This window comes from Lithobates pipiens, unplaced genomic scaffold (genome assembly GCF_037356315.1).
Source record: "Lithobates pipiens isolate NorthernLeopardFrog02 unplaced genomic scaffold, aLitPip1_a1.2 Scaffold_8, whole genome shotgun sequence".
Classification (NCBI taxonomy): Eukaryota; Metazoa; Chordata; class Amphibia; order Anura; family Ranidae; genus Lithobates; species Lithobates pipiens.
Window position 1 is genome coordinate 655,284,227 of NW_027507903.1, and position 14,819 is coordinate 655,299,045.

At 41.2% G+C, this 14,819-nt stretch overlaps 1 protein-coding gene across 2 annotated transcripts in view; it reads left to right on the plus strand.

The window, feature by feature from the left end:
- LOC143964209 (C-type lectin domain family 10 member A-like) overlaps positions 1-14,419 on the plus strand; it is a 62,561-nt gene extending 48,142 nt beyond the window's left edge. For both annotated transcript variants that reach the window (XM_077473916.1, XM_077473917.1), the window contains 3 exons: positions 3,103-3,254; positions 10,840-10,946; positions 14,137-14,419. In XM_077473916.1, the coding sequence (XP_077330042.1) occupies positions 3,103-3,254; positions 10,840-10,946; positions 14,137-14,287 (410 nt within the window). In that variant the 3' untranslated portion in view covers positions 14,288-14,419. The remainder of the gene's footprint in view (positions 1-3,102; positions 3,255-10,839; positions 10,947-14,136) is intronic.
- Positions 14,420-14,819: the final 400 nt, after the last annotated feature.

Sequence of the window (14,819 nt, forward strand, 5' to 3'; positions counted from 1 at the left end):
TCACCTTGCAACAAGGCGTATCTTAGACATGTGCAATTAATTTCAAATTTGTTTTTTAATGAATTTTGACAAATTTGTTAATTTGGAATTATACAAATTAATGAAAACCCATTTAACAAATTTTTCAGAATATTTATAAATTTGAATATTTGTAAATCCACAAATTCAGAAATCCAAAAACCTCATGAATTTTAAAAAATCTGAAATAATAACTTACCAATAATAACTTAATTATAACTATTAAATTATAGGTATTGGAATTTCTTTTCGAATTTGTCTGTTAGTGAACCTAACGAATACATATTTAGCCAAAGTTGTAATTGTACGTTTTACATCACAAGAAGGGGTCGGAAAACATTTCCCAAAATATCTCACCTCAAAATATGTGGAACCCTGTATCAGGGGGGTTTTGTGGGATGATCCTCACCTTGCAACAAATACAGGTGTATCTTACACATGTGCAATTCGTTTCAAATTAGTTTTTTAATGAATTTTGACAAATTTGTAAATTTGGAATTATCCAAATTAACGAAAACCTGTTTAAAAAAAAAAAATCTGAATATTCGTAAATCTGCGAATTCGGAAATCTGAAAACCCGAAAATTTTAAAAATCTAAAATAATAATGGCTATTAATAGCTATTATAAATAATAATAATAACTTACTAATAATAACTTACCGTATTTATCGGTCTATAATACACACTTTTTTCCCCTTAAAAAGCTGGGGGAAATCATGGGAGCATGTTATACGCTGATCCCCACTGTCTGTGAGCAGAAAAATACTGAGCGCCGACGAAAAAGAAGAGTGCCGCCAAAAAAGGCTCCGCTCGCAGTCACGCCGTCCTGCCTCCCTGCTGTCGCTGGAGCGAGCGCTGCCAAAAAAGACCGAGCAGAGTGTACTGTGTGTGAGACGAGCCGAGATGACTACAGCCGAGTGCACAGGCTCTGTCTATCTCTGTGGCGGGAAATTTAAACGTGCCGCAAATGACACTGGGCACAGCTGAAAACAGCGCTGCTCAAGGCTATTTACATGCTGCAAATGACACTGGGCAAGACTGCAAAGGGTGCTGGGCAAGGCTATTTACATGCCGCACATGACATTGGGTAACGCTGCAAACGGCGATGGGCAAGGCTATTTACATGCCGCACATGACACTGGGCAAGGCTGCAAAACGACGCTGGGCAAGGCTGCAAAACGACGCTGGACAAGGCTGCAAACGACACTGGGCAAGGCTGCAAGTGACACTGGGAAAGGCAGCAAATGGCACTGGGTAAGGCTGCAAATGGACACTGATCATTCTGCAATGATGGACAAGGCTGCAGATGGACACTAATAATGCTGCATTGATGAGCATTTAAAGTAATTTTTTTTCCTTACACTTCCCACCTAAAAGTTTTTTTCCTTAAAATGCCCTCCTAAACTTGGGGCACGTGTTATACGTCGATGAATACGGTAACTATAATTATTAAATTATAGGTATTGTCATTTCCTTTTAAATTTGCCTGTTAGAGAACATAACAAATGCGAATTTATCCGAAGTTACGAATTATCCGAACTAACGAATGCCGTATCTAAACAAATGGAAAGTAACGCGTTAATAACAATAAATAACAATAATAATAATACACTTTTTATTATTATTTATTATTAATTTGTTCCGTCCCATTTGTTTAGATGCGGCATTTGTCATTTCGGATAATTCGTAACTTTGGATAAATTTGTATTCGTTACGTTCGCTAACAGCCAAATTTGAAAGGAAATTCCAATACCTATAATTTAATAGTTATAGTTATAGTTATTATTGGTAAGTTATTATTTTAGATTTTTTGAAATTTTTGGGTTTTTCGGATTTCTGAATTTGCAGATTTACGAATATTCCTATTTACAAATATTATGAAAAATTTGTTAAACGGGTTTTCGTTAATTCAGATTAATTCCAAATTAACAAATTTGTTGAAATTCATTAAAAAAACTAATTTGAAACAAATTGCACATGTCTAAGCCCTTGTACTCACCTTGCAACAATGTGTATCTTAGACATGTGCAATTCATTTCAAATTTGTTTTTTAATAAATTTCAACAAATTTGTTCATTCGTAGTTATCCGAATTAACGAAAACCCGTTTAACAAATTTTTCTGAATATTTATACATTTGAATATTTGTAAATCTGCAAATTCAGAAATCCAAAAACCTAGAAAATTTTAAAAAATCTGAAATAATAACTTACCAATAATAACTTAATTATAACTATTAAATTATAGGTATTGGAATTTCTTTTCAAATGTGTCTGTTAGTGAACCTAACGAATACAAATGCATCCAAAGTTGTAATTGTACGTTTTACATCACAAGAAGGGATCAGCAATAAAATTAATAAAGAAAAGTGTAAAAAATGTTTTGAATAAATAATAATAATAACAAAATAAAATGTAAAGCACCCCGACCCCCATGCTTACGCACAAATGCAAACACATTCTTTACTCCCGCATTGTAAACGGTGATTGCACCACACATGTCAGGTATCGCCGCAAATATTAGAGTGAGAATGATAATTCTAGCACCAGGCCTCCTCTGTAACTCTAAACTGGTAACCCGTAAAGGTGTTTAAAGCGATGCCTTTGGAGGATTTTAAGCATCGTAGTTTGCCGCCATTCCACGGGTAGACGTAATTTTAAACCGTGACATGTTATGTATCTATTTACTCAGTGTAACATCATCTTTTACATTATTAAAAAAAAAAATTTTTTTTAATTCATTAAAGTATTTTTTTTTTTTTAAAGAATTGAGTTTGAATACATCCTGCACAAATACCGCCTGGAGTTCTAAGTAATTTTCTAGCCCAAAAAAGTAGATTTTTAAATTTAGGAGTGACATGTCATAATTGGCCCGAATACGAAGTGGTTAAAATCCCATTTAAGTTTTCAGTGATAAAGGGATGTTGGCCCATAGTAGAATACCCCCATCATCCCCATAACATTTGTGTCTGTCTGCTGTGCCTGATTTCCTTTTTTTAAATAATTTTACCATCTTGGCTGAACTGTCCGGCTATAACCATGACAATTCAGCATCACCCACATAATCCTCTTTCTTGCTCCCTCAGGCTCCTCTAATCCATTATGCAATGAGAGATGGAGACACTATGGGCTCAGCTGTTACTCCTTGTCTTCAGACTCAAAACCATGGATCGACTCCAAGGAAGACTGTGAGGGCAGGGATGCCCACCTAGTGGTCATTAACAGCAAGGAAGAGATGGTATGAATGCTGAACAGATAGACACTTCCTACTGTGACAGTTCCACTTTCAGGTCACTTCACTGCCAACAGTATTTAATTACTATGTTCTATTACAAAAATAGACATATGGAACAATAAAAAGTTTAAAAGTAAAAAACAAAAAAACCTTAAAGTGGAAGTAAATTCTATTGCTTTCAGCCAAGGAAGCTGACATCTTTGCCTCTGTTTACTCTTCAACTGCTATGGTGCTGCACATGTGATTCGTTATGACACCAACCATTGGATGGTTTGATAGTTTGGCTGAGAGCACAGCCAATGTGCAGTTAGCATTCCTGGCATGCCTTTTTTTTTAACTGTTTAAATCGGTGGGTTTACTTCTACTTTAAGTAAAGTCCACTTGGTCTTTAGTTCTGTGCAGAATCTTGCAGAATAAGTCTAATCCAATATATCAGAGTCACTGACCCTCATAAATGACTCTTCACACTCCTTTTAAGTTTCTATGGAAAGATGGGAGCCCAGGGCTGTGGGGACAGACATGTTTCTTATTTACCTTGTTGGGTGTTGCAAAAAAGGCCTCACTAAATCAAAAGGTCCCTAATTGCCAATTCTTAAAAAATACATCTATATTACCACCTGATAAGGTTTCACAATTCGACAACCATCATATTATTTAGCAACATGATATTACAATTTGTTAGGCACTAAATGCGATATAGATCTTATGCGTATATCTATTTTCCAAGTTAAATTTGTCTTATTCACCTTCTGGACCTTGTAACTAGGGATGGGCCGAACACCCCCCGGTTCGGTTCGCACCAGAACTTTCGAACGGACCCCAAATTCGTACGAACGTTAGAACCCCATTGAAGTCTCGAACGTTCAAAATTAAAAGTGTTAATTTTAACGGCTAATATGCAAGATACTGTCCTAAAAAGGGTTTGGGGACCTGGCTCCTGCCCCAGGGGACATGGGTCAATGCAAAAAAAACTTTTAAAAATGGCAGTTTTGGCGGGAGCACTGATTTTAATGACGATTAAAATGAAAAAAAAAGTGAAATATTCCTTTAAATATGGTGCCTGGGGGTTGTCTGTAGTATGCTTGTAAAGTGCCACATGTTTCCCGTGTTTAGAACAGTCCCTGCACAAAATGACATTTAACGGAAATAACGTAATTTAAAGCTGCTTGCGGTTTTAATGTTATATCTGGTTCCTGCAATATGGTTGAAAATCATTGAGAAAAATGGCATGGGTATCCCTCCCTGCCCATTACCAGCCCCTTTGGGTCTTGTACGCATATTAAGGGGAACCCCGTACCCATATTAAAAAAAGGAAATACGTGTGGCCCCCAGGCCCTATATACTCAGAACAGCAGTATACAGGCGGTGCAAACAAGACAGGGACTGTGTAGGTTTGTTGTGTTAAGTTGAATTGGTTTGTAATTTTTAACTGGTACATTTTTAAAGTGTAGCTCCAGTCAAAAAAACTATTTTTAAGCTTTTTGGAAAACATAGGGAAGGGTTATCACCCCTGTATAATTTGTTTTTCCGTCCGTCTTTTTCAGAGCACGCAGACAGCACGCACAATCTCCTAACACTGACTGAAAGCTCTAATTAAAACGAGCAAGATATTTAGCTATATAGGTGGATATAGCGGTGTATACTGCGTTCAGAGCACGCAGACAGCATGCACAATCTCCTAACACTGACTGAAAGCTCTATTTAAAACGAGCAAGATATTTAGCTATATAGGTGGATATAGCGGTGTATACTGCGTTCAGAGCACGCAGACAGCATGCACAATCTCCTAACACTGACTGAAAGCTCTATTTAAAACGAGCAAGATATTTAGCTATATAGGTGGATATAGCGGTGTATACTGCGTTCAGAGCACGCAGACAGCACGCACAATCTCCTAACACTGACTGAAAGCTCTATTATAAAAGATAGATATATCACTAGATATATAGGTGAATATAGCGGTGTATACTGCGGTCAGGGCACGCAGACAACAACCACTACAGAAGAGCAAGAATGAAAAATCGGCCGATAACGATCGGTGTATACTGTGTTGAAGGTACACAGAACACCCATTAACTGCTACAGATGCCAACACACTACACAAGGCCGCCACGCTGACGGCCTTATATTGTGTGGGGCGTGTACTACACAGCCTGAGCTATGATTGGCCACAGGCATCCTGCCAGTGGCCATTCATGGCTCTCCTCGCTGCCGGCGCTGTGATTGGCCAAGCATGCAGGGTCACAGTGCATGCTTGGCCAATCATGAGCCAGCAATGCACTGCGCCATCGCAGTGCATTGTGGGCCGTGAGCGCCACACGAATTTGGTGCGAACAGCCCATAACGTTCGGAATTCGCCGAACGGGCAAACAGCCGATGTTCGAGTCGAACGTATGTTCGACTCGAACACGAAGCTCATCCCTACTTGTAACTTAGGTGTGTATGATGTCTGATTGACTGGTATGTTCTTAAACATTACCATAACCAATTTTATTGAAGATAAGTTTAGTACAGTAAGAATTATGGCGATTGTATGAAACTTAACTGTTGTCATATACCTGGTAGGGACCAAACTGATGACAGGGCTTCCCTTACACCTCCTGTCTAATACCCCCTGGAGTTTGTGACAAGGTGTAGCAGGATGAGAAGTGGCACATGTGCCTGTGGTAGGTATAGTCAATTTAGATGGCCATCACAGAGAACAAGGGAAAGGGATTTTATCCCCAAATACAGAAATGTTCTTCTTAGTAAGAGCTGTGAAAATGTGGAATAGACTTCCTCAAGAGCTGTTTCTGGCCAGCTCAGTAGATTGCTTTTAAAAAAGCCTGGATTCTTACCTAATGAACATAATATAACTGGATACTAATATTTATAGGTAAAGTTGATCCAGAAAATATCCGATTGTCTCTTGGGGGGATCAGGAAGGATTTTTTTTCCCCCTGCTGGAGCAAATTGGATCATGCTTTACTGGGTTTTTCGCCTTCCTCTGGACTGTGGGTATAGGTTTGTGTATATGGAATTGTATGATTTTTTTCCTTTATTGGTTAAACGAGATGGACTTGTGTCTTTTTTCAACCTGACATGTAACTATGGATGGTCAGATGACAGTTTGCCAGGCTGGGTTTGACATCAGATGGGCAATAGAATTATACAAATAGGCAGGCAGAGGACGGAGTCAGAACGCAAGCCAAGGTCAGCAACAGGAGATCAGGATCAAACAGAGCCAGGAGGCAAGTCAGGTGAAAATATAGGATAATAAAGATGCAGATCTTGTCATGAGTCACTGAAGCCGAAAACCATTTTTTCTTAGTTGTGCTGTACATAACATAGACCATTGGGCACCAAAATCCAGTCCCGTATGTAAATACTAATTCACAGTAATTTCAGGTACAGCTTTGATTCTGCAATATGTGCATGTGCTCATGTTCATGCCCAACCAAGCACTCAACATTACCGACAGTTGTAGGTAAGTATTAAACAAAAGGAGCTCCGTTGGCTTTGGCATTGCCAAATTTCCATAGTGATTTGCGTGTGTGCAATTCACTGCTCAGGGGCAGGCAGTCAGGTAGATCATTTTTCTTGTTCAAATATTTTATTAAAGAATACAGAACCAAGAGCAAAGGGCATATGGTACAGAAGAAAGGGAGGGAGGGCGTCCTCCGGGTACAGAGGAGAGTGAAAGTCACCCAGTGTTCTAATAAGACAGCAGGAATGACAATGTGGTTGAAATCACAAAATGAATCAACGCCAGGCTACAGGTAGGGGACAATGTGGGATAGGCTCTCCGTAAGTGAGGACTAATTACAAGGAGTCCCGAAGTTAGATGAGTTGCAGGGTCTGGTGGAATACAGTTAGTGGGTGGTGTCCAGTCTCTATACAACAGGTTAATCTGGGATGAAAGCCCCTTAGGGGACAGTTATCAGTTCAAGAACAGTGAAGGAGGAAAATAAAAGAGGAGAGGAAGAAGAGGGAGAGGGCAGGGGAGATGCGGAGGGGTTTGCCGCGGGGGAGGGAGCCAATGCGGTACCTATGAGCGATCATTGCTGGGGAAAAGGTGATTTAGGGGAGAAGTAGGGAGTTGTCAAAGTTATGAGGAAGGAAATGATCAACCCAAGGTTGCCATAGACGTACAAATTTTCTAACCTTGTCAAGAAATACAGCTTCGACCTTAGCACGTATCATTGCTATAGCGATTCTGTTCTTGGTTTCTGTGGTATTGAGATTAGCAGGCTTCCAGGCCTTTGCAGTTGTTTGCTTTGCAGCAGTTGTAACTTGCAGAAGTAGTTTAAATTGGGGTCGAACTATGTCAGGGTTTTTTTTTTTATTGAGTAAGGCAATGGACGGTTTCGGCTCCAGAGTGCTGTTAACAAGGATAGAAAAGATGGGGAAGAATTCAATCCAGAAAGATCGGGCTATTGGGCAATTCCACCAAATATGGAGATGGGCGCTTTTGTCTGTACAACCACAGAAGCAGTTAAGTGCATAGGATGGAAGGTATTTGACTATCCGGGCAGGGACCAAGTACCAGGGAATTAATACCTTATGGTTTGTTTCCGAGGCCACAACATTCTGGGAAGCAGATTTGGTGACATGCCAAATGTTGGACAAGGCTTTGGCTTCCAGTTAGAGACCTACAGTAGATCTGCTTCACATTTTGTTATGTATTTAAGGGATGAATAGCAGGGTGGGTCTAAAAACTGAGTATAGAACATAGAAATTAAACCTCAAGAGTGAAGATCGTTTTTACAGATGCGTTCAATAGTAGTCAGGTCAGGAAGGGAGGGATTAGTGTGCAGGCAAGCGGTGAAGACGTTCTTAAGTTGGAGGTAGGGAAAACTTTCAGAGTTAGGGATTCTGTAGAACTTGCAGAGGGTAAGGAATGACTTGAAGGCATTGGGAGTTGTGAATTTGTAGGCTTCAGTGAAGTTGAAGGAAGACCACTTATGAAAGGAAGAGGGTGAGGTCCAAGCTGGGTAAAAAGCAGGATTTTGGAGATAGCCAAATGGGATGTGGGGGAATTGGAATCTAAATATATTTTTAACGTTGTCCCATAATTGCAGGAAATGGCATGTCATAGGGTTCCTTGATTTCTTGCAGTCGCCTGAGTGAAGCCACAGTAGGTTGGCTATCGAGAGGCGGGTCACAGTCTACTGATTCTAATGCTACCTAGAGTGGAATTTCATGAGTAGCGCAATATTTAGGTAGATGAGCCAGATGGGCCGCTTGGTAGTATTTGGTAAAAAGCTCTAAAGTCAGGTAGGTAATTTTAAGGCAGAGGAGACAAAGCATGTTTCTTCTGCATTAAAAATTCTGCCTGTTCGCAGAATTACATAAAGTTCCACTTAACGCAGATATATGAAAATAATTTTTGAAGGCTTTGATCGCCTATTGGTGATTTAATGCACTGAAAAAGGAAATAAAAAGTGAAACTACAGCCAAAAAAATACATGGGCCAGATAAAGAGGGTAATGCCCCTTACACAAGATCGGAAATTCCACCAGCAAAAGTCCAATGAGAGCTTTTGGTCGGAAAATGTGATTGTGTGTATGCTCCATCGGACTTTTGCTGGCGGAATTTCGGGCAGCAAAAGATTGAGAGCATGTTCTCAGAAAAAGTTCAGATCGGAAATTCCGATCGTCTGTACAAATTCAGATGCGCAAAATTCCTGCGCATGCTCGGAAACAATTCGACTCATGCTTGGAAGCATTAAACTTCATTTACTTGACTCGTCATAGTGTTGTACGTCACCACGTTCTTGACGGTCGAAAGTTCAGAGAACGTGAATGACCATGAGTGCAAAGCAAGGGACCCAGCAGAGAGGCGGGAGTGGCGCTTGAGGAAGATACCACCGTGAAGATTGGAGGGGCTCAAGCGATTCAGTGTCAGTGAATCATCTAGTCTAGTAAGAGAGACTGGGAGTTCAGTGGGCTGAAGAACTACAAGAAGTGATTGTAGTGGAAGTGAAAGGACTTTTACACTTTGTGTTAGGAACTGTTATAGGAGATGGCATTCCTGCACATGCAGGTGTGGCGTCTTGCTGGATGCCTTTCTCTGCATGGCTGTCCTGCTATTAAAGTCTCTGAATCTGCCAATTAATCTTGAAACTATCTAAGGATGTCCTGGCCCTAACCCTATCTCTCCTCTGAAAAAGTTTAAGAGAAATAAACACTCTTTTGCATTTAAAAAGTGCCTGGCACCCAATGACTAACCGCTTTGCACCCACCATATACAGAAGGATGTCAGCTATCTGTGGCCCTGGATGTTCACATTAGACCGAGAGAGGCCTGGGACCTTGCTACATTATTTAGGCTGAATTTAGGGGTTTATTTTCCTTTTTTGTTTCCAAACATCAGGGCAAAGTCCTACTTTTTAACCTTTTTCTTTTTTTTTTTCATACTGGGATGTTGATATTTCTAAACGTAAAAAAAAATGTTCAGCTTCTGCTTCGATGACTTATGCCCCGTACACACGACCAGACTTATGTCCGACAGACTTTCGAAGGAGTTCTGCCGGAGTTCTGACAGAGTTCTGACGGACTTTCCGAATGAGCGGACTTGGCCACACACAATCACACCAAACTCCGACAGAATTCGAACGTGATGACGTACGACTGGACTCGAATAAGAAACTTCATAGCCAGTAGCCAATAGCTGCCCTAGCGTCAGTTTTAGTCCGTCGGAATAGCATACACACGAGCAAATTTTTCGGTAGGAACTGGGTCCGGCAGAGTTCTGGCGGAAAAATTTGAAGCATGTTCCATTTCTAAAGTCTGTCAGACTTTTGCGAATCAAAAGTCCGTTGCAGCCCACACACGATCGAATAGTCTGCCGGAATCATTCCGTCAGACTTTGGATGTTGAAAAGTCCACTCGTGTGTACGGGGCTTTACACATTCTTTGAAACAGCTAGATGGCATAGAGTAGCACTAAAGAACACCTATCTTACGATAAACACGAAGTTGGTTATTTTTGACATCTCCCTATAAAATTGTGAGTTTTCGGGCTCTCATGCTGACTCTGGCTTTTGGTGTTTTGATTCACCGACCTGGGATAAGGGTTCATCTATGGATACCAGTGGGCTAATATAACAGCCATCAATCTGATATATTTAGTAGGAGGTCAGCAGTTGCACCCCTGTGTTTATATTATGGCAAATTTACTTTAATAGGATTTTCAGTGGAAATATGTTTCCTTTTTTGGAATAAATTGGTTTCTAGGCATGATCCTCAGTTGTAAATGCCATGGGGTTATGTTGCATCACCACACACTGTCAAATCTATGCTTTTCTAGCGTATATTTCCCCTCTTCTCCATTTTTCAACCTTGACTTTGCTGTCCATTTTCTAAGGCTGATCTCAGTGGTGTCACAAGCCTGGAGGTGGGTCATACCATGTCTGTGTCTCTGGAGGAAGATTACATTTGTGTTGGGGCGTGAAGTGTTCTCACCATTTTAGTGGATTTTCTCCCAGTTCCCCAGTTTCCTATTCAACCCCTAAAATATACTGGTAGCCTAACTGTCATGTGACCTAATCAGCCATTGTGTGTATACTAATTCATCTTCTAACAACTTCTATATTTTGTCTTTCTTAAGAATTTTCTGCGCGGGATTGCAAACAAAAAAAACGTTTGGATCGGTCTAACGGATGCTGATGGAACCTGGAGATGGGTGGATGGAACGCCTTATGACATAACTCCAAAGTAAGACACAATATCAGAATCCTTCTCACATATTTCTAAGATCTGGCAAAATGAAAAGGTGGCACACCGATGGATCCTTGAGCTGAAGTACATTAATGCCGCCTACACACGGTTGGATTTCTTGACGGAAAATGTTTGATAGGAGCTTGCTGTTGGAAATTACGACCGTGCGTAGGCTCCATCGGACATTTTCCATCAGAATTTCTGTCACACAAAATTTGAGAGCTGGTTCTCAAATTTTCCAACAACAAAGTCCGTTGTCATAAATTCCAAATGTTTGTACACAATTCCCATGCACAAAGTGCCACGCATGCTTGGAATCAAGCAGAAGAGCCACACTGGCTATTGAACTTCATTTTTTCCAGCTTGTCGTACGTGTTGTACGTTACCGCTTTCTTGACGTTCTGAATTTCCAACCAACTTTGTGTGACCGCGTGTATGCAAGACAAGTTTAAAGTGGAAGTAAACTCCCCTATCGTTTTCATCCATGGAAGCTGCCATCTTTGCCTCTGTTTAATCTTCAGCTGCCACGGTGCTGCACATGTGATCCGTTATGACACCAGCCATTGGGTGGTTTGACAGTTTGGTTGAGAGCACAGCTAATGTGCAGTTAGCATTCCCGGCATGCCGTTTTTTGAAACTGTTTAAATCGATGGGTTTACTTCCACTTTAAGCCAACATCCGTTGGGAAAAAAAACATGGGATTTTGTTGTCGGAATGTCCGATCGTGTGTACGTGGCATAAGACTTTAATTCACTCCACCCAGTGCTGTACAATACTTTTTTCACCCAGAGAACAATAATATACTGTGACATGGGGTGATTAGACTCAGTGGTGGATGCATTTTTTTTGTGAAGTCCATGCTAGTTTTAAGGGCCTAGTAACCCACTTTTATGAAAACAGATTAACCTAAAGTCCAAAACTTACCCAGCAGGGGTTTCGGTCACAGCGTAAACAGGCAAAAAAAGAAAAATATCAGGCACACAGCTCCTCATTATTGCACAAGGCCCCTTTGCTTGCTTTTATCCGGCCTTTGGAGCATTATTCCCCTCCACTGTCAGCAACTGTGGGCCATAGTTTCTGCCACTCTATTCTTCCCACTGACACCAATGATGGGGCACTATTCCTCCCACTGACAGCAATCATGAGGCACTGTTCTTCAAACTGACGCTTATGATAAGGCACTATTCTTCCCACTAACACCAGTGATGGGCCACTATTCCTCCCACTGATACCAATGATGGGGCACTATTCCTCTCACTAACACCAATGATGGGGCACTATTCCTCTCACTAACACCAATGATGGGGCACTATTCCTCCCACTGACACCAATGATGGTACACTATTCCTCCCACTGTCACCAATGATGAGGCACTATTCCTCCCGCTGACGCCAATGATGAGGCACTATTCCTCCCGCTGACGCCAATGATGAGGCACTATTCCTCCCGCTGACGCCAATGATGGGGCACTATTCCTCCCACTGAAGCCAATGATGGGGCAGTATTCCTCCCACTGAAGCCAATGATGGGGCACTATTCCTCCCACTAATGCCAATGAGGCACTTTGCTCACACTGACACCAGCAAAGGAGCACTATGCCCCCTACTGCAATCGTTTCTCTCTCTGTCGAATCTTTTCTTTCTATGTAGAATAATCTTGGACTAATAGAGCTAAGGTTAGGCACATTCGACCACAGGTTCGATAGCCACAGATTGTTATTATCAGTGTCATGTCGAATCTAATATCTATATCGAACTGTTGTCACAACGAAAACAAAAATAAAGCATTTGTTTATGTCGGATCTTTCGTTTTTCGGATTCTGCACTTTCGTTATCATTTGTTAAAACGATAATGAAAATACCTGAAATTCGGACAAACATGCATTCGGACGAAAACGAATGCACATGTCTACCATGTATAAATACATAAGGGTGGATATGATCACCATGCTCAAATGCATAAGGGGTCCATATAGTGAACTTGGTATCGAGTTATTCACTTAAAGGTCCTCACAGGGGACAAGGGGGCACTCTTTACATCTAGACGTACGACTGGACTCGAATAAGGAAGTTCATAGCCAGTAGCCAATAGCTGCCCTAGCGTCGGTTTTAGTCCGTCGGAATAGCATACACACGAGCAAATTTTTCGGTAGGAACTGGGTCCGGCGGAGTTCCGTCGGAAAAATTTGAAGCATGTTCCATTTTCTAAAGTCCGTCAGACTTTTGCGAATCAAAAGTCCGTTGCAGCCCACACACGATCGAATAGTCTGACGGAATCATTCCTTCGGACTTTGGATGTTGAAAAGTCCGCTCGTGTGTACAGGGCTTAAGAGCTGTGAAAATGTGGAATAGACTCCCTGCAGAGGTGGTTCTGGCCAACTCAGTAGATTGCTTTAAGAAGGCCTGGATTATTTCCTAAATGTACATAATATAACTGGGTACTGACATTTATAGGTAAAGTTGATCCAGGGAATATCTGGTTGCCTCTCGGGGGATCAGGAAGGATTTTTTTCCCCTGCTGTAAACAAATTGGATCATGCTCTGCTGGGGTTTTTCACCTTCCTCTGGATCATCTGTGGGTACAGGATTGTGTATATGGGATTGTATTTCTTTTTTATTAGTTGAACTAGGTGGACTTGCGTTTTTTTTTTTCAACCCGACTTTGTAACTATATATAAAAGAGGTGGAAATGCCACTTCCATAGATGATGCTCAGCTCCAGTCTAACAGGGGGCCAAACATGCCACATTTTGGGCATTCTTAGTAACGGCCTAGGTATGGGCCAAACCATTGGCTAATCCCTATTCCTCACATAGCCAATTAGGGAAAGAGATGAGGGAAATTACTCCTCACATAGGCCAATAGGTAAAGGAGTAAAGGGGAAGAACTTCTCACATGGGGAAGGACCTGGAGGAGAGAACTCTATACATATTCAGTCAGGAAAAGAGGAGGGGGGAGAACTCATCACATACAGTAGCTAGGGGCTGTGTATGTACGGGGTTGGCCATCACTGATCTAACCTCAGTAGATTGTACCATTACATTGTAGCGTGTGGTCAGCTCTCTTGCAATCCATCATCCCTCTAGTTGGGCTCACACCTTGAAGATCTAACACTATAGCATTTCCCAGGTCCCAGTTCTGCTCAATTCCTGCCCTGGTCTAATCACTATTGTCTCTTCTGTCCTTCAGGTTCTGGGGGAAGAGTCAGCCCGATGATTGGACAGGTCATACGTTCGAAGGAGGGGAAGACTGTGCCGAGTTAAATAATGGAGATGACTGGAATGATGCTCCCTGTTCTGAAAAATTAAAGTACATCTGTGAGAAGAAGATTATCTTCTGATATGGACTGAACGCAGACCTTCAGTCACTTTTTCAACTTTCCATTTATTAAATCTTCTGCCCTTGTTGTTGTTTTAACTTTGGATAGCAAAACATTTTTTTTTTCCTTTCACTAAATCCCTTATACAGCCCACTTCCTGTTTCTTGTCTGGTCATTAGAATAGGCTTATGACATCATGCTCTCGCTCTTACTACTCTAGTGAGAGTTTGCCAGAAAGGAAGTGGGGATGAGTCATACGAGGGCCAATGAGAGCTGCAGAGCTGGAGGTGTGCCTCTGTGTGTCTTTGTAAATCCAGGAAGTAGACAGGCAGCAGCTTCAGCCGCCCACAGTTAAGTTGGCTGCAGCAAAGACTCAGTGGTGGGAGATTTTGTGCAGCTTATTTGGCAAGTACAGAATCACAGTATATAAAACAATATACAAAGTGGTTGGAGAGAAGCTTCAGAATGACAAAGATGTTTTTATTACAAATTACTTGACTAGACTGCAGTTCGCCTTGAAATACATGAGAGGACATCTGATATCTCTATCTAC